This window comes from Eubalaena glacialis, chromosome 3 (assembly GCF_028564815.1).
Source record: "Eubalaena glacialis isolate mEubGla1 chromosome 3, mEubGla1.1.hap2.+ XY, whole genome shotgun sequence".
In the NCBI taxonomy this organism is placed as follows: Eukaryota; Metazoa; Chordata; class Mammalia; order Artiodactyla; family Balaenidae; genus Eubalaena; species Eubalaena glacialis.
In genome coordinates, this window is record NC_083718.1 from 59,697,508 (window position 1) to 59,716,808 (window position 19,301).

Genomic DNA, 19,301 nt, shown 5'->3' on the forward strand with positions numbered 1-19,301 from the left:
GAGTTTGCAATGTTTTTAAAGCTAAAGGGGGAGTTTGGTGTTGAGTTCTCCAATCCTATTCTTAGAAATAAAGTTCCTGGGACTTACCTGGTGGCGCAGTGATTAAGAATCCGCCTGCCAATGCAGGGGACATGGGTTTGAGCCCTGGTCCGGGAAGATCCCACATGCCGCGGAGCAACTAAGCCCGTGTGCCACAACTACTGAGCCTGTGCTCTAGAGCCCATGAGCCACAACTACTGAGCCCATGTGCCACAACTACTGAAGCCCACGTGCCTAGAGCCCGTGCTCTGCAACAAGAGAAGCCACCGCAATGAGAAGTCCGTGCACCGCAGTGAAAAGGAGCCCCCGCTCACCACAACTAGAGAAAGCCCACGTGCAGCAACAAAGACCCAATGCAGCCAAAAATAAATTAAAAAAAAAAAAAAAAAGTAACTGTGAGGATTAAATGTATCCATGTGTATAAGGTACCTAGTGCCTGGCATATAGTAGTCACTAAAAAATACATATTATTATTTATTTTTCAAAGTCTAACACTAAAGGTAGAGAAATAAGCTGATACTATTCTATATCTAGTGAATCCTCCATTCATAACAAATTTTAACAAAACAGACAAATACTACAGTTTTTTAAAAAGGCCAAGTTAGAAGATGATGTTACCTTTAGTACTGTTGCCAGGATGTAATGCTGTAGCTCTGCATCATGAATTCGGATAGAACCACCTCCTATCTCACTGCCGTTTAAAACCAAGTCATAGTGTTGGCTACGGACCTAGAAGATTCAAAGAGCCTTTATGTTAGAGAAAATCTCTGGTTTTCTGTTCTGTACGTTGAAGACCCTGTAGCTACTTAGAGACAATGGCTCAAACCCAGCAATTTCTTCTGGGGCTTCCAGAACTGGGTCAGACTATGAAACCTGAAGTTCTTTGCCTTGTTTCCATATTTCCTTTTAATTTGGAAGTATAGATATGTTACCTTTTGGGGCTCAGTGTAAAGGAGGTGGACGTCACTGGGGTGGGGAGCAGTAAATGGGTGATGGGCTGTCTCCAGCTCTTCGGGATTTTCCTCCTTGGGAAAGAAGAGGGGGAAATCCACAACCCAAAGGAAAGAGAACAGAGCTGGGTCACGAAGCACCACTCCTCTTGCTTCTAGAAGGTCAGCACACTCCAGTCGTAATTTTCCCAACAAAGAGCACTGCAAACAGAAGATACAAACGTTGAGCTAACTGCTGTGACAGAGTAGGCAGAAAATGACACAACATGGATGCTAAAGCCAGGCCTTTCTCTGAGAAAGGATTAGCCAATTTACAGATGAGATGCTCTTTGCCTCTCAGGAGAGAAAGATCTGAGGAGGATCTGACTGCGACATGCTGGACAATCGTCAGACTCAGCCGACTTGGTGAGTATCTGCCAACACAGTGACTGAGAACACAGGTATCAGAGCTTGATTAACCTGGGTCTGTATCTCACTTTGGCTACTGACTAACTTCTCTGCACCTTTTTCCATAGTAAAATGGAGATAGAAATATCTACTCCAAAGACTGTTGTGAAGATCAAGTCAGATAAGCTCTGTAATACGAGCCAGCTATTATGATTATTATTTCCTTACTGTTCCTGAAGGGTTGTGGTGAGGATCTGATGAGAGCCTGGAACACACTTAATGTTCAATAATGTTGGCTGTTATTAGACAGACAGTATGGATTAGAGGTTACATTAAGAATGTGACTTCTGGAACTGGACTTCGTGGGTTAGAAACCTGGCTCCTCTCCTCTACCTCCTCGCTGTGTGAGTGTGAACAAATTCTCAACCTCTGTGCCTCAGTTTTCTTATCTTTTAAAATGGTAACAGTATCAATATTTCTCTCAATAGGGTTGGCATGAGGATTAAGTTAGTTAATATACACCAAGTACTTGAAACAGTTGTGGGCAAACAGAGAGTGCAAACTGTGATAAGTGCTAACGATGACAGGCAGGGCATCCCTGAGAAAGGGCAATTAGTCAGAACAGGAGACATGCCTGGAGACATGCACAGGGTGTCACTCTGTAGCCTATTCTATCTGACACTTAGATATCCACAAAGGGCACCTTCACTGTGACATATTCAGAATGTTAATGTTATTCCTCACAAATCTGCTTTCTAGCTTTCTCTCAAGGAAGTCCTAATAGGAATTAGAGTGATGCCTTTCTGGGAAGAGAACAGGAGCAGTTTTAGTTCATGCCAGGGGAAAGTTTAATAGCCAAATGAATTTGCAGCAGGATTTTTAATATAAAATCCCAAATTCTTTTTTAAGCAATGCATTGACAATAAAATTTGTAATTAACTGGTGCATCCCCCAGTAAATTTAACAGTACTGGTTCATGGCTGGTATTAAAAACTAATGTTGATAAATGAATTAAAAAAAAAAAAAAAAAAAAGACTGTAGGGAATTCCCTGGCAGTCCAGTGGTTAGGACTCCATGCTTCACTTATGAGGGCCCAGGTTCGATCCCTGGTCGGGGAACTAAAATCCCACAAGCTGCGTGGCGTGGCCAAAAAAAAAAAAGAGGGCTGTAATATCAAGAAAAGTTGTAATTACGTAGCTTTCCTCACTCTACTATTGCAGGGAAAGGTAAGGACAGTGGATTATATTTAGCTTTGTAGCTGAACTATGAAACTTTTCCTTTGGAAGATATAATGATAAATAAGCACAGTGCAAATATAAATTAGAAGAATGAACTTGATAAAGTACTAATCAGACACTATAAGGATATCATATTATACTATAGTGTAAGGATGAATTTTTATTTATTTATTTATTTTTGGCTGTGCCCCATGGCTTGCGGGATCTTAGTTCCCCAACCAGGGACTGAACCCGGGCCCCGGCAGTGAAAGTGCCGAGTCCTAACCACTGGACTGCCAGGGAATTCCCAAGGATGAATTTTTATCATGTTTAATCTTTACAGTATATTTTCAATATTCATGTTTGAGTTTTATACCACACTTTGTATATTTTATAATGATCTCTAAAGTTAAATCCATTGTTCCATACGTCTCCTGAAGAATGGTGATTTAGCCAGTGCATGGCAGCCTGCACCACCTCCCAGCTGCTGCTCCTAAGGAAAAAGGGTACTGCCTCAACCAAGTAGAGCCAGGGGTGTCTGCCAGCCCAGCAGCCCTCCAGCAGTCTGATCTGTCCCTCCACATTTTCAGGAATGCATTATGTACAAAAGTTTGGGACAACCAACTTTTCTTAATCTGTAAAACTTCAAAAATGAAAATATTTTTTCACAGTTGTACAATGAATACCAATAGCTCTCTACCTAAGTGGCTTTCCTAGAGCCAGATCTAATCGCTGTGAGCAATGCCAATGTAGGCTGTTAGCTGATGAAAAAAACTCTAGTTTTTATACAGTGCATTTTATTACAGTGCCAAAAGACATAAAAACTCATGCAGAGCAGCTCCAATTTATGAAATTAACAGTCAATTTCAAATATGTACTATACACACAGGAGAAGAGAGGCATCATTCAGCATCAACAGCACAGATGCCAGGAGGTAATGTTGCTTACTGCTTTCTTATGCTCTCCGGCAGTTAGCAGGACCACATCCTCCTCTTGGGTCTCCAACAGTCTGATTAGTCCCAAGCCTTGCTCCTCCATTATGAACTTAGCAACTGGAGAATTCCAGTTGTTATTGGTTTTCAAGAATATAGGTAAGACTTCCTGTGACAAAGAAAAAGACTTATACATTTTTCAAAAAGCGGGGTTGATTTATTTTTCCTGTAGTACAAAGATTTCTTGTTTCCAAAAGAAAACGAACCTACATGAGATTATCTCTATTCCCTCCCTGAAGCCCTTCAAAACGATACTAAAGGAATCTAAAAATTAATCTCACCAAAATGAAAAAAAAAAAAAAAAAAGGAATGAAGGGTGGGAAGGGATATCAGAGCGAAGAGATTTCTGAAAATTTTTGGCAGGTTGCAGGCGAGTGGAATAGGAATGACCAAAGAAGCAAGATGCAGGAAGCTCTGGCCTAGAGAACAATGGAGCAGCTTCAGCACAGGAAGGAACTGATCTTACCCTGCAAAATCCTAGAGGTGCAGGGCTCTTAAGAAGAGCCCTGGGGTGATAGCCAACTGTCTTGTTGCTCCCCCAAAACTAAACCTAACCATTTACAAGACCTAACCATTTACAAAACCTAACCATTTCTAAACCTAACCATTTACAAAAGCCCCTTTAAACAGCTTTTTAAATGGCTCATATTCTTAAATATGTACAATTAACAATCACATCACTATACATTGAAGAAGCTACAGCATTAAAAAAAAAAAGGAAAAAAAGACACAGATAAACAGAAAAAAAAATAACCCTAGAGGAAAGAGATAATTTAGGGACCAAAAAACTTGAATCCTCAAAGATATTAAAAAAGGTATTTTATCAATAAGACCAGAATAAAGTGCAATGAAAAGAAGCAAGAAAGAGCTAGTGGGAAATAAAAATATGATTGCTTAAAAAAAAAAATTCAACAGAAGAGTTGAAGAAATCTCCCAGAAAGAATAAAAAAGACAAATTTTCCACAGATGAAAGACATGAGCCTTCATATTCAAAGGGCCCTTCAAGTGTGCAACACACTGAATGAAAAATGACTCAAAGTTATACAGACTGTGAAATTTCAGAGCATCAGGAATCAGAAGGCTGAAAGCTTCCAAAGGGAAAAAAAAAACTAGGTTTACTATGAAAGAATAAATTCATACAAACATCAGACTTCTTATCAGTAACAGTAGGTATAAAAAAAATAAAGCAATGCCTCCAATGAGCTAAGGCTCATTGTCGCATGCAGCTATTTAAATTTAAAGTAAAATGAAATAAAATAAAAAATTCAGTTCCTCAGGTATATATTTGCCACATATCAAGCATTCAATAGCCACACTGGCTGGTGGCTACCATAGTGGACAATGCAGATATGAAACAGTTCCATCACTGCAGAAAGTCTACCGGACAGCACTGTTCTAAAGGGATATGACTACCAATTCAGAATTTTATACCAAGCCAAATTATTAATCAAGTGTGAGGTTTTGAACACAAAGACATTTTTAGACATATAAGGATTCAGAAAGTTTCTCTTTCACATGCTGTCTTAGGAAGTTACTTGAGGATATAATCCAGCACTAGTAAGAAAGAGGAAGATCTGGGATCCAGGAAAAGAGTAGCTTCAACTCAGAAGAGGAATGAAGAAAATGTCCAGAAAGACAGCTGTGAAGAGGTACACAGTAACTAGGTAAGGCCTGTGTATGTGAGCCTTACCTCTCATTGCAGGAGGTACGATGCAAGGTTTAAAATGGTTAAGTAGGGGCTTCCCTGGTGGCGCAGTGGTTAAGAATCTGCCTGCTCGTGCACGGGACATGGGTTTGAGCCCTGGTCCAGGAAGATCCCACATGCCTCAGAGCAACTAAGCCCGTGCGCCACAACTACTGAGCCCGCGAGCCACAACTACTGAGCCTGTGCTCTAGAGCCCGTGAGCCACAACTACTGAACCCACGAGCCACAACTACTGAGGCCCGCAGGCCTAGAGCCTATGCTCCACAATAAGAGAAGCCACTGCAATGAGAAGCCCGTGCACCGCAAGGAAGAGCAGCCCCCGCTCGCCGCAACTAGAGAAAGCCTGTGCGCAGCAACAAAGACCCAACACAGCCAAAAATAAAAAAAAAAAGGCATTCTCATTAAAACAGAGGTACTCTGGTATGGGACTGGAATAGAGTGAGCTAGAGTAAACACTTATTGTATTGAACTATTAATCCTTCTTTACTATTTGTTTTTTTTTTAAACCATGTAAATGCAGCATATTGCTAAAAATAAACATTAAAAACAATTCAAGCCAAATCAAGTTAAAACATATTAATACATTTAAAAAATATAAAAATTCAGGAAATTAGGAAAGTAAAAAAGAAAAGAGGAGAAGAAAGAGAAGAAGAAAATGTAATAATAGTCCCATCAACTAAAGGCTGCCAAAGTTAACTCTCAGGCTTATTTCGTGTTCCTGTGGTTCCTAAATACAGGTTTCAAACACTAGTAAAATAAAAACAAAGAAAATTGGGAGATATAGGGTTGACAATTTTGAATTTTATCAAAGGCATAAAACAAACCCCAAATATCTACTATTACCATCATTTCATAAAAGAAAACACATTTCTATAGCAAAAAATGAGAAGTATAGTCCTTTAAACTTATTTAACTTTATGAAAAGCTTTTTATACCCCTGGCTTTTCTTATTTTGCCTTGACCCATTTTGGAAACCATTATCCTTATCTTTCTTTTTTCTTGAAAAATCCCTTTGAACTTGATGTATGAGACTTGTGATGTGTGGTAGTAGAGGTGGGTAGTCCATTTTCTTTTTTTTTTCTCTCTTTTTTTAAAAAAATTGAAGTATAGTTGATTTACAATATTGTGTTAGTTTCAGGTGTATGGCAAAGTGATTCGGTTATTCATATATATATATTTATTTTTTGATTCTTTTCCGTTATAGGTTATTACAAGATACTGACTGTAGTTCCCTGGGCTATACAGTAAATCACTGTTGCTTATCTATTTTATACATGGTAGTGTGCATTTGTTAATGCCAAACTCCTAATTTATCCCTCCCCCACTTCCCCTTTGGTAGCCATGTTTGTTTTCTATGTCTGTGAGTCTGTTTTTTGGTAAATAAGTTCATTTGTATTGTTTATTAGATTCCACATATAAGTGATATGTCTTTCTCTGACTTCACTTAGTATGATAATCTCTAGCTCCACCCATGTTGCTGCAAATGGCATTATTTCGTTGTTCTTTTATGGCTTAGTAATATTCCATTGTGTGTGTGTACACACACACACACACACACACACACCCCACATCTTTATCCATTCATCTGTTGATGGATACTTAGGTTGCTTCCATATCTTTGTTATTGTAAATAGTGCTGCTATGAACACTGGGGTGCATGAATCTTTTCAAACTAGAGGTTTGCTCTTTTCTGGATATATGCCAGGAATGTGATTGCTGGATCATATGGTAACTTTATTTTTAGTTTTTTAAGGAACCTCCATACTGTTCTCCATAGTGGCTGCATCAATTTACATTCCCACCAACAGTGTCGGATGGTTCCCTTTTCTCCACACCCTCTCCAGCATTTATCATTTGTAGACTTTTTGATGATGGCTTTGTAGTTTTGGTTTGCATCTCTCTAATAATTAACGATGTTGAACATCTTTTCATGTGCCTATTGGCCATCTGTGTGTCTTCCTTGGAGAAATGTCTATTTAGATCTTCTGCCCATTTTTTGACTGTGTTGTTTGGTTTTTTGATATTGAGTTGTATGAGCTGTTTGTAATTTTGGAAATAAAGCCCTTGTTGGTCACATCATTTGCAAATATTTTCTCCCAGTCCGTAGGTGGTCTTCTTGTTTTGTTTATGGTTTCCTTTGCTGTGCAAAAGCTTATAAGTTTGATTAGGGTCCCATTTGTTTATTTTTGCTTTTATTTCTTTTGCCTTGCGAGACTGATCTAACAAAGTATTACTACGATTTATGTCAGAGAACGTTTTGCCTATGTTCTCTTCTAGGAGTTTTATGGTGTCATGTCTTATATTTTAAATCTTTAAGCCATTTTGAGTTTATTGTTGTGTATGGTGTGAGGGAGTGTCCTAACTTCATTGATTTACATGTGGCTGTCCAGCTTTCCCAGCACCACTTGCTGAACAGACTGTCCGAGTAGTCCATTTTCAATCCACAAATACAGTGTTTATACATGGTTATGATCAGTGAATATATAGTTCTGTATTCTCCTTTTCCTACAAATCATTATAACCTGAACATTTTTCCTACATTACAAACTTTTAGTTAAGAGACAAAATTTTTAAACGGAACTTTAATATTTATTCCTTTAATTCTACCTTAATTTATTTAATCACTCCCATATGGTTTCATTTTATTCCTGTAAATGATACTGTGCATAAGTGTCCTCATATCTAAGAGCCTTTCTTTAAAGTATAGAAAATTATTGACTCAAAGAGTCATATTTTAAAATATGACTATTTTTAAAGTTAGTGATTCCAAAATGGCTGAGGTAATTTATACTTCCAGTGACAGTGTAAGAATGCCCATTCCCTGCTCTTCCTCTGTATTTTAGTGCTACTGTTCACCAAGTCAAGAACACAAAGTGTATCTGTCAAAGGAAAGGTATATTCATAATTCTAAAAAGGGTATGGGAAGAACAATGACTACCGGCTTTCTTTCATACCTGCCATGCTTTCATTTAAACCTTGGGCACATGGGGCTCTATTTAATTTTCCCAACTGCATTAAAGTACCACTGTTTATTTTAAAAGGCTATGGTTGAACTTTCACATTTGAGTAATGGTGAATTCAACTAAGTTGAAGTTTTGGAGTTATACCCAGGGGTAAGATTAACTTTAAAAATAAAAAGAAGTAGAATGATCTGAAATAACAAGCCCCTCAAAACTAATGATAGCATAAGAGCTCAAGCAATTAACAGTTAAAAATATAGAATCCCTAAAAGAAAGGAAAACACCTGCTCCTTACCTGATTAAAATGGTCAGCTGCAAATTTTCTAATGGACTCAATGTCTTTCCTTTTTAAGTATTTCTGATGAAAGAAAATCAAAGTAAACTCATCAATATGACACTTAGCTTCACAAACATGTTTATGAAATGAAATGGGAAACAAATATATTTTGTGTTTTTCCATCACAATAATAAGATTCAATAAAGATTTAATTTCCGTTGTCAAATGACAAAATTTTAAGGCTTGTTATAGGGTGTATTTTTTTCTAATTATGCAGGTCTTATTGGAAATAGCTGTGAATGTATTCCACAGAAGACTGTGTATCTATAATATGTTCAAAATGAATCTTTGCAACTGAATTGTGAAGGATCAATAAAATCAATAAGAGGATTCAGAATTTGATTATTTCAAGTCTCTTAAAATTCTTTATATCTTACTTTTCTAAATTACCTCAATGTGTTTCTAAGTGAGATATTATGGCTATCATCATCACTAATATTCATGGAGCACTTAATTAGGTATGGGAGATATAAAAAAGGTGAAAACATGGTTCATGACCCTGCAGTCCTTATAATCTACTTGGGAAAGAATTGGACATACTCCAATTGGGGTAAATAATAATAACAAGCAATATATGTTATACCGAGCTTACCCAAACACATTCAATATGTCTGGACTAGAATACAGACACCAAATTACTTTCCACTGAACATATGAAGTGAAAAAAAAAGTAATGAGACTGAATTCTTATCCCCATTTTAAATATACTAACAGGCTTATGTATCCAACTGAATAGCCTTTCAAAATAGTAATCTTATTCAAAATACTTTTAGAACGCTTCTTAAATTATTTTCAAAGCAGGTGTACTAACTACAGAAAATAGACATGCCCCATTACTTAAGAGTCCATGCTTACCCAACCCAACCCAACCATTCTTTCTCTCTCCTGCCCTCATTTCCCTTCCTTTTGCTTTTCATAGCTCCACCTCCTTTCTCTTCCCATTATTAATGCAATAGACCCCAGAGCATCAGAAGACCAAGAACCAACACGCAAGGGCTATGCTGGAGCTGATATGGGGCTGGGAGCTGTTGGACAAACTGAGGCTGGAGACAGAATAGAAATACTATTTTATACTCATCACTGGTGGAAATAAACCCAAAAGAAGTACAGGAGAACTTTACAGCATTATTTAAAAGGAAAAATAAAAGCTCTAGATCTCGAGAGTGTAAACTCATATTCATAAAGTTTTATCATTTTCTACTTATAGTTTTAGAGACACTATTAGACTTTGTATGAAAAAATGCATTTTTATTTAAAGAGAATTTTTCTTTCTAAAGTTTAAATGTACCAATGTTGAACATATTTACTTCCCAAATGTACATTTTAGAGAAAATACAGAATTGTGCTCCACTTACTTCTCCTTCAGGGATACATATGGCTTTGATGGTTCCTTGGGGTTTACTAAGCGCATCCTGAAGAAATCCAACCTTTGTGTTTCTGAACATATCACTGATATCTACAATCTGGAAAATGGATAACAGGAAAAGGTAATTAAACGTGAAGCAATGTTTATCTCAAAACCTTTTTTAAAAAAATTAATTAATTAATTTATTTTTGGCCGCATTTGGCTCTTCGTCGCCACATGCGGGCTTTCTCTAGTTGCGGCGAGCAGGGGCTACTCTTCATTGTGGTGCATGGGCTTCTCATTGCGGTGGCTTCTCTTGTTGTGGCTCGCGGGCTCCTGAGTGCAGGCTCAGTAGCTGTGGTGCACAGGCTTAGTTGCTCCGTGGCATGTGGGATCTTCCCAGACCAGGGATCGAACCCGTGTCCCCTGCATTGGCAGGTGGATTCCCAACCACTGCGCCACCAGGGAAGTCCCTCAAAACCTTTTACAAACAATATTTTAAAGAGGAAAGTAGATCTTGTTAATGTTTATAGAGCGCATTCATAGAGTGTTTACCATGGGCTGGGCACCATGACAAGTGTTAATGTACTAATTATTCATTAGTAGTAACTCATTTCATCTGCACAACAAGAGTATGAGGTAGGCCCTCTTATTATCCCCATTTAATAGATGAGAAAACCAAGGCACAGAGAAAGAAATGACTTGCCCAAGATAACACAGCTAGTCAGTGGCAGAGCCAGAATTTAACTTAAGCAGTCTGACTTAAGAAACACCATTTCATATTACAAAAGAAGAAACAAGGAGTAGTCAAGCTGGCTGCTGTAAATAGGCAGTTATGACTTTTTTGTGTGCTATGTTTTTTTCATTCTGAGAATTGAGCACTGCCTATATTCGTGGACCAAGCAGAACTCAGTTTCTAAGGAATCTGCACTGAGAACTGAGATATAGAAATGTCACCAGCATTACAGTGATGAAGGGCTGTTGCTGTCTAAGAGCAAATAACAAGAGGCCTGCTAAGGAAAACTGCTTTGTGTAAGTTCTACCATTACCCTTAGTTAAATATGTGTAGATCTTAACAATATGAATAAACGTTTCCATATGTTTGAGCTCTTTATAGACCAGGGAAAAAGAATAAATAACTCTTAATCATTTGCCTTCCAAGTGCCATTTTAGCTTAAGAAAAATTCAAGAGGAAAGAACAGGTTTGTTTTTTTTTTCCTTTCAAGTTACCATTCGTATCCATGTAACTAATAACTTGTCAGTAATAAAAACATTATAGCAAGAAACTTGCTCTTGGAAATGAATCTTGGAACACAGCAGATAGAGAAAAGGTACTGTAATGCTAACATGCTATTATTCTCTCCTGCTGTAGCTGGGTAACAACAAAAGTAACAAGCTAAGGTAACAACAAAAAATATGATATAACAGTGTGTGTAACTGGTTGTAAGCATCAAAGTGGTTCAAAAGACTATAGGACTATTCGGGGGCAGAGTCTTGGAAAAGTGAAGAAAAGTACCTTCATCCCAAAGCGAGCGTCAGGTTTATCAGTTCCATAGCTGGCCAACGCCTCAGCAAAAGTCATAGAAGGAAAAGGAACCACCACAGGATCTTTGTCACTGGGCCATGAATACTGGAGCAAACCCTCAATTAGACTCTGGATGCCAGTCTGTTCTACAAAGGACATCTCTATGTCAATCTGAAACCAAAGCAACATATGGAAACTAACTTGAAGAGCCACAATATTAGTATATACATACATATTTATATATTTCTCTTGTTTCAAATTACCATTGGATTCTGTTCTTAATACATGGGGAAGCAGGTTAAATATTACTGTACATCTAATGCTTTACATACATCAAACTGTTAGTTCCCACAACTATCTCATGGCTTAAGGCTCAGAGAGGCTAAGTGACTTGCCTGAGTATGTACGGTTACATTACATTTGATCTTAGGTCTGTCCAACTCCAAATCTTATGGTTTTTGTGCTGATTACTGATTTCTGTGCCATACTAATTAATATGATATCATATAGAAACTAAATCATAATAGCTTTGATGACGTTGACCAGATAAATAGATTAAGTATCAACATACAGAATTGTCTGTTTTAGTGCACAAGAGATTTTTTTAAAGAACTTTGTCATATCATGACCATTAAAACACTGTAGGAATCTGTCATTCCTTAGTTTATGACCATATTCTTTATAAATGGATCAAAAATTAAATAACTAATGCCTCAACTGCAAGTTAGTTTAATTAAATATCTGATAGATAAAATGTAATGAGAATTATATATAATTTCTGTCCTGGTTTTGACATTCTTGGCTGTAGCAAGGCTGAATCAGTAAGAGATGAGTGAATATAACTTAGTACCTGAGTAAATTCGGGCTGTCTGTCTGGTCTTGATCCTTCATCTCGATAACATCGGGCAACCTGAAAATATCTACAATTGGAAAATAGTGTTAATTGAGTCAGGATTCTAGAAACACACACACACTTTCCCCCAAAAGTTCCTGGCAATGCAGGGTACGAAATAATAATGATACTAAAAGGGCATAAGAAATTTTAAAATTCTTTATGATACTCTAATCTAATCAGATACATAGTTGACCCATGAGAAGTTAACTGCTCAATATATTCTTACAAATTTACAATGGCACCTTTGGATATTCATATATTAGACTGACATGCAAGGCAGTCCATGCTTCCTTATACACACTCTTTTGCTTCAGCCAAATTGAAATACTCACTGCTCCATGAATACACTTGAGCTTTCCTGTGCTATGCCATTCCAACTCTCATCTTCATCTGCTGAAATGCAGCTCTGTCCCAGAAGGCCTAGTTCCCAAAGTTTTTAATGATATTTCCCAAAACAATATAATTTCAAACCTCTTAATACAACTAATTTGCAACGCTCAACATACTTATTTTTGGTTTACATCATAGTTGATTTTAATATCCTATTTTGTCTTACTAGATTCATTAGCTCCTTGAGAGCAAAACCTATTCTTTTTTGTTTTTAACCCCCTACCCCATCTACTAGCATAGAGCTTTGTACACGATGGTCACCCAATAAATCTTTACATAGTGACTACACATTTTTAGGGTATTTTACAAGTATTTTCCAAACTCTCATACATTTTCAAACCTTCTTTTAAGAGATTAGACAAATTTGTGTTTCCTTTTCCCCTTTCTTCCCCCTCTTTTCCTTTTCTGACCAGTACTATCATAAAGAAAGCTCACCTGTCTAAACCACCAACCATCAGAAGCTGCTTAAACTGCTGAGGACTCTGAGGGAGAGAATAAAACTTTCCAGGTTCCCTGGATGGTATTACAAACTCTTTTGCACCCTTTGAATGAGAGAGAGGGAGAGCAGAGGTATTATTAAAAAGCAAATTCAAGAACTGGTAGAAGTCAATACTTCAGTTCATCAATGAAATCAACTAAAGAGCAAAGTTCCCACAATGACAGATCATTTCTTGCTCATCCTTTAGTCCCCAAAAGGCTTGCATATAGTAGGCTTTAAATATTTGTATACAGCAAGTATTAAATGTATGCTTGTTGAAATGAATGCCCAATTCTGTTACTAGCTAAAAAGGATTTTGTGCGTCAATTCCTAGTCAAGTAATTCCTAACTGCTTTTCTAAATTTAAACTATAACTTTATAAGTCCATAGACTGTATAAATACCAGTGTTTGAAAATGTCAGTTCTTAATGAACAATGGATTTATTTTTAATGAACCAATTCATTATTGATTTGTAGCTATAAACCTCAATGGAAAGAAAATGATGTAGGATTAAAGGATTCTGACTAAAAGTACTGACCCATATAATTTTCTCAACTCTTAAAATACCTAGTTAGTGTGAACATCTTAAGGCAGTAAAATAAATAAAAGAAATAGAACTAAGGGAATATAAAAGCAAAGTGGTCCAGTTTCATAATTAACAGGACATTATTAGTAGGCTGATTTAAGGAATATACATACCCCTGGAGTCCTTTTAAATAATGTTGGTGTTTCTATATCCACAAACCCTAAAAAGAGAGAAATATCAGAATTTAAAAGATGGGAATTTACCAAATATGATGTCTACAATACAGTCCAACAAATCTGAGGCTACCCTTTAATTAGGAATTTTGACTGAAATAAGCTATGAAGCATATTGATTCTGGTTTCTACAAACCCAAGAGGGAAGCTGAAGATTTTCATAAAATTCTATTCTGTTCATAAAGTTGGTAATTTTGTAATGAAATAATTCTGTTTGATAGATGCTTGTGTACTGAACTGTTCTGTTTTTCCTTGTGTTTTGCTAGTGTAGCAAAAATAACACAAATACAGTAGAAAAAAACCCAGGACTGACTGAAGAGTCTAGTTTCATTCACATGACATTTCTGAGCTCCCAACAAATGATGTACAAGCATGATAAAGAATTAAGAAAACTTACAGATAACAACCAAAGGGCTGGTCCACCTTCAAGAGTGATGGTAAATACTTAGACAACATTAACAGGCACTATCACCCTTAAAAGGCTGTATTTATGACCCAGTAGGGAACTAAATTATGTTTTATGTTACTAAATTATGTTCTAGGATAAAACACATGGAAATTACTGTTTCTTCCCTTACCATGTAGATTACAGAGATATTCCCGCATTTTCATGACCATCTGGGACCTCAGTCGCAGGTTGTACTGCATTTGGACACCACGCAAATCTAAGTAGCGATACCGCAAACGAAGAGCCTCTGTTTTCTAAACAAATTTAAAGATTTTTATGTTTAAATATTTTTCAAATATTAAAAAGATATTAACTTTAGATACAGATTGTGAATTTTTAAGAACTTTAGCTCTATCTTTAGCTTCCACCATTTGTGCACACACACCACCATCCTTAATTCCTATGACTTCTAGGCTTGTTACTAGCATAGATTTTACATTTTTCAGTGAACCACACTTCACTGACTGAAATTTGCCTACCTTACTAAACATTTATTCATTCTTTTTTTTCCGCCTTTTTTCTTTTTGACCACGTGGCTTGCAGGGTCTCAGTTCCCCAACCAGGGATTGAACCCGGGCCATGGCCATGAAAGCCTGGAATCCTAACCACTAGGCCACCAGGCCACCAGGGAACTCCCTACCCATTCATTTTTAAGCCTGGAGTTTAATCCTGAAAAAAAAAATGTAAAGATTTCAAAGATCATTAGAAAATATATACCAGGGCCAAAAACAGCCACAACTTTATGACCTGGATGGGAAGACAAGTTTAAGAAATGCAAGCGAACAGCAGACGAATCTCTACAGCTGTACTAGTAGGAACACAGTGATAAGGTCTGCTTATTTTCAAGGCTGGAATTCTCTGCATCCCTCCTGTGCTGACAACCTTTTTTAAAAAGTCCTTTCCCCTGGAATAGTTTATTTCTTTGATACTAGAAATAGAAATAGAAGAACTACCTGTCATTTCTCTTTCTAAAAGCTTAGAGCTGGTGGAAAACTGCATATTTCCTTTTTTTCCCCACAACAAGGTCAACTCTGTAATTATACTGCTTTTTCTAATTAAAATATTAAGTACTGGGAACTCAATTGTAAGACTAAGTGGCCATGCAATTTAAAAAATCCTTTATAGATTAGTTTATAAATTAGGTATATATAAGTCTACAACTGTAGACAATTGTGACAAAGCTGAAAATTAGCTGAGCTTACATATCCAGTGCTGTCTAGCTTCCTCAAAGAACATCTTAAATTACAGTAATCATATTTATATGCCTTATAAACATTTTATCACTGTTAGAGGCTTAAACTTAATATATGCAGGATCTCCTACGTCACGTGGCCATTTCTAAGGTAAACGTAAATTTCCTCTCAAAATGTAAAACCATAGCAACAAAAAAAATGGAACAAAATAACACCTAAGTCTTAAAGACAACCTTGTTTCCAGCTGTCTGAAAAAACATTCTAGGTGTTCAGGAGCTGCAACAGCTTAATGAACTGTTGATATTTAAGAACAGTTCACCAGGAAATTGTAAAACTAACAGAATAATTCATGATATAGCTATAATAACATGCTTAATTTTGTAGAAGTTAAACTTTTTCTTTAAAAAACTCTGAAAACACTTTACTGGTTATCAACATTTTCTAGATACTCTATTTTATTAGTAACAGAGGATGGCACCTTCACAAAGTCCTTAATTTCAAAGGGCAGCTTCTTGCAGGAATTCAGAAGTTTAGCTGTTTTAACTTTGATTTCAATCTCACCTGTTGGCATTTTCTTAAAGAGAGAGAGAGAGAAAAGACCTATTTTAAAAATCACTCATCAGGACATGTACACAATGAATATTTATAAAACACAAGCATTTATTTACATATGTAAAACACGGGGTGCTTATAGTGTATAGTATAAAACATAAATGTCTGTGTACGACTTTGACATTCTTATGTATATCTGTGGCTGATGAGCTCATTACCAAATGTCTTAACATGCATATTTACATAGGTGTTCATGTTTGCAGTGAAGATTTTAAAATCTGTAGGTTCATTTGTAGAACCTGCAGAGCTTTAGTGCTGGATATCTAATAGATACTCAGTCGCTGTTGCCTGAATGTGTTGACAGACAGTGCACATGTACACAGGTAAAATTTAAATAGACAGTTTCTAAATTACTAACTGGATTCTCTTGTCCTGGAGGTCGGGAAATTACTGTCCCGGACACTTGCACCACAGATTCCATGGGGGCTTCACATAAAATCTTCTTCACAGAAGCAGCCGACTACAGAGTGAGAGGGGAAAATAGTTCCAACAAGTAAATGAACTTAAAGGACTCTGCAGCAACTGTAGATTATGGCTTAGAAAAATGTTAATACTCATCGCTTAATTGCAATAAATACTGGGGCTTCTCTTAATGACTTTATTAAAGAATTTGGTAAACTGCATCCCCATTTTGACTCCATATAATACAGCAAGTAAAACTATTAGTTAGGAATTAAAAATTTTTTTCCTTAAAGGAAAATAAGAAGAATGATTAATGCAAACAATTCCCACATACTTTAAAGGCAACTGTCTCCAGGGTTAGCCTTAGGGGCAGTTAAATCCAAGAGCAATAATGGAGTCCAAAGTGAAGGAGTTCTCCTGGGTTAGCTATGCTCATCTCTGCATCCTGATCCCTGAAAGATAACCCATGGCTCTTTACTTACTTCAAACATTAAAAGCTGAGTAAATCTTATTTTTCTCAGGTGTACAAACATTTGTAAATATTACCAAAATAGAAACCAATGATGTTCAGCAAGCATGATGAGAGTTCTTTATTTTATCTGAATTTAATGGTAATTATTTTTTGAGCAGGTAGTACCTTCACATGGCTCAAATTCAAAGGGTATAAACAGATCTACAGTGAAAAGTCTCTCTCCAGCTCCTTAGTTCCCTTCCTCAGAGATACCCAATGTTATGTGTCCTTCCAGGGACAGTTCATAACATACACACACATACGCAAGCCCTTTTTAGTACAGATAATATCACTCTACAGGCTCTTCTGTATCCCGTTTTTGTATCTACCAATATACCTTGGATTTTTTCCCATATTAGTACATAATAAGCTTCTTCAGTCTTTTCCATAGCTGTAAGGATGTACATTATTTTTTACACCAGTCTCTTATTGGGGAACATCTAGATTGTTCTTTCGATTAAAAATATTTCAGCAGTGAATAACCTTGTATTTGTGTCATTTTGCATCTATGTAAGTCTACGTGTAAGATAACTTTAAGATCATTGACTACAAGTGGAATGAATAGTTCAAAGGATATATGCATTTATAATTTTGATATTGCCAAATTGCCATCCATAGAGCTAGTGCCAAATTATACTCCCTCCAGGAATGTATGAGCACTTGTTTTCCCAAACACAGTGTGTTGTCAATCCAGTGCATAAAAAATAACAATTCTGTGTAGCTTTAATTCATATTTCCCTGCCTATGAGTGAAGTTGGGCATATTTTCATATGTCTACAGACATATAGAAAAATAGCCATTTATATATTTTTTCTATAAATTTTATGTTCATATTCTGCACTCATCATTCTAGTGGGTCACTGGTATTTTTTTAAAAAAATTTTAATTGATTTGTAGTAGCCTTTTAGATATTAGAGAAATTAGCCCTTTGTCTGTGACATGAATTGCACATATTTTTTCGCAGTTTGTCATTTGTCTTAATGTGGCTTACGGTAGTTTTAATTTTCATTAACAATAAACTTCTTAATTTGAAACCTCAAACATACTTATCCAACATGCTTCATTTATTCTAACCACAGCATCAAAGAGGCTTGGAGATAACAGGAGGAACCTTCTATTACCTCATCCTGAGGAATGATAACTTGAACAAGCCCATGGAAATCTCTTAGGACCAGGAAGATGTTTTGCCTGATTAATGAAGAAAGTGAACATATTAGGATAAAATCTTTGAGACCAAAATTTAAGCAGGCAAAACAAATTAAACAAATAAAAAACCCATGCAATTTCACATGTTGCTTTTTTATAATAAATAATATGCATTCATAGTTATATTTGTGTAATTATCTTGTAGCTTATTAATGAAAAAACTTTTTCGTTTACAATTTCAACTTTTAGTAGCTATATGTACAGCTTACTAATGCTATCCAGATGGCTTATTAATGAAAAGGCAGATTTTAAAACTTAAAAAATTTTATTGGCTTAAGTGTTTATAAGAAATTTGAATTAAAATTGGAAACTTTCCACATATTAAAATCCAAAGGTAAGGAGGATTAACCAAGATGGCAGAGTAGAAGGACGTGCTCTCACTCCCTCTTGCGAGAGCACCAGAATCACAACTGGCTGCTGGACAATCATCGACAGGAAGACACTGGACTTCACCAAGGAGGATACCCCACGTCCAAGGACAGAGGAGAAGCCACAGTGAGACGGTAGGAGGGGCGCAATCAGAGTAAAATCAAATCCCATAACTGCTGGGTGGGTGACTCACAGACTGGCGAGCACTTATACCACAGAAGTCCACCCACTGGAGTGAAAGTTCTGAGCCCCACGTCAGGCTTCCCAACCTGGGGGTCCGGCAACGGGAGGAGGAATTCATAGAGAATCAGACTTTGAAGCCTAGTGGGAATTGATTGCAGGACTTCGACAGGACTGGGGGAAACAGAGAACCCACTCTTGGAGGGCGTACACAAAATAGTGTGTGCATCGGGACCCAGGGGAAGGAGCAGTGACCCAGGGGGAGACTGAACCAGACATAACTGCTGGTGTTGGGGGGTCTCCTGCAGAGGCGGGGGCTGGCTCTGTTTCACCGTGGGGACAAGGACACTGGCAGCGGAGGTTCTGGGAAGTACTCCTTGGCGTGAGCCCTCCCAGAGTC

At 37.0% G+C, this 19,301-nt stretch overlaps 1 protein-coding gene across 3 annotated transcripts in view; it reads right to left on the bottom strand.

The window, feature by feature from the left end:
- The window catches only part of DARS2 (aspartyl-tRNA synthetase 2, mitochondrial), a 31,497-nt gene that overhangs the window by 3,818 nt on the left and 8,378 nt on the right, over window positions 1-19,301 (bottom strand). For 2 of the 3 annotated variants that reach the window (XM_061185692.1, XM_061185695.1), the window contains 13 exons: window positions 18,268-18,334; window positions 16,592-16,693; window positions 16,100-16,195; window positions 14,559-14,682; window positions 13,921-13,967; window positions 13,178-13,284; window positions 12,308-12,377; window positions 11,449-11,628; window positions 9,943-10,050; window positions 8,546-8,608; window positions 3,542-3,694; window positions 972-1,190; window positions 658-768 (listed from right to left, as the gene is read on the bottom strand). In XM_061185692.1, the coding sequence (XP_061041675.1) occupies window positions 658-768; window positions 972-1,190; window positions 3,542-3,694; window positions 8,546-8,608; window positions 9,943-10,050; window positions 11,449-11,628; window positions 12,308-12,377; window positions 13,178-13,284; window positions 13,921-13,967; window positions 14,559-14,682; window positions 16,100-16,195; window positions 16,592-16,693; window positions 18,268-18,334 (1,447 nt within the window). The remainder of the gene's footprint in view (window positions 1-657; window positions 769-971; window positions 1,191-3,541; window positions 3,695-8,545; window positions 8,609-9,942; window positions 10,051-11,448; window positions 11,629-12,307; window positions 12,378-13,177; window positions 13,285-13,920; window positions 13,968-14,558; window positions 14,683-16,099; window positions 16,196-16,591; window positions 16,694-18,267; window positions 18,335-19,301) is intronic. The other variant, XM_061185693.1, reaches the window with a different exon arrangement.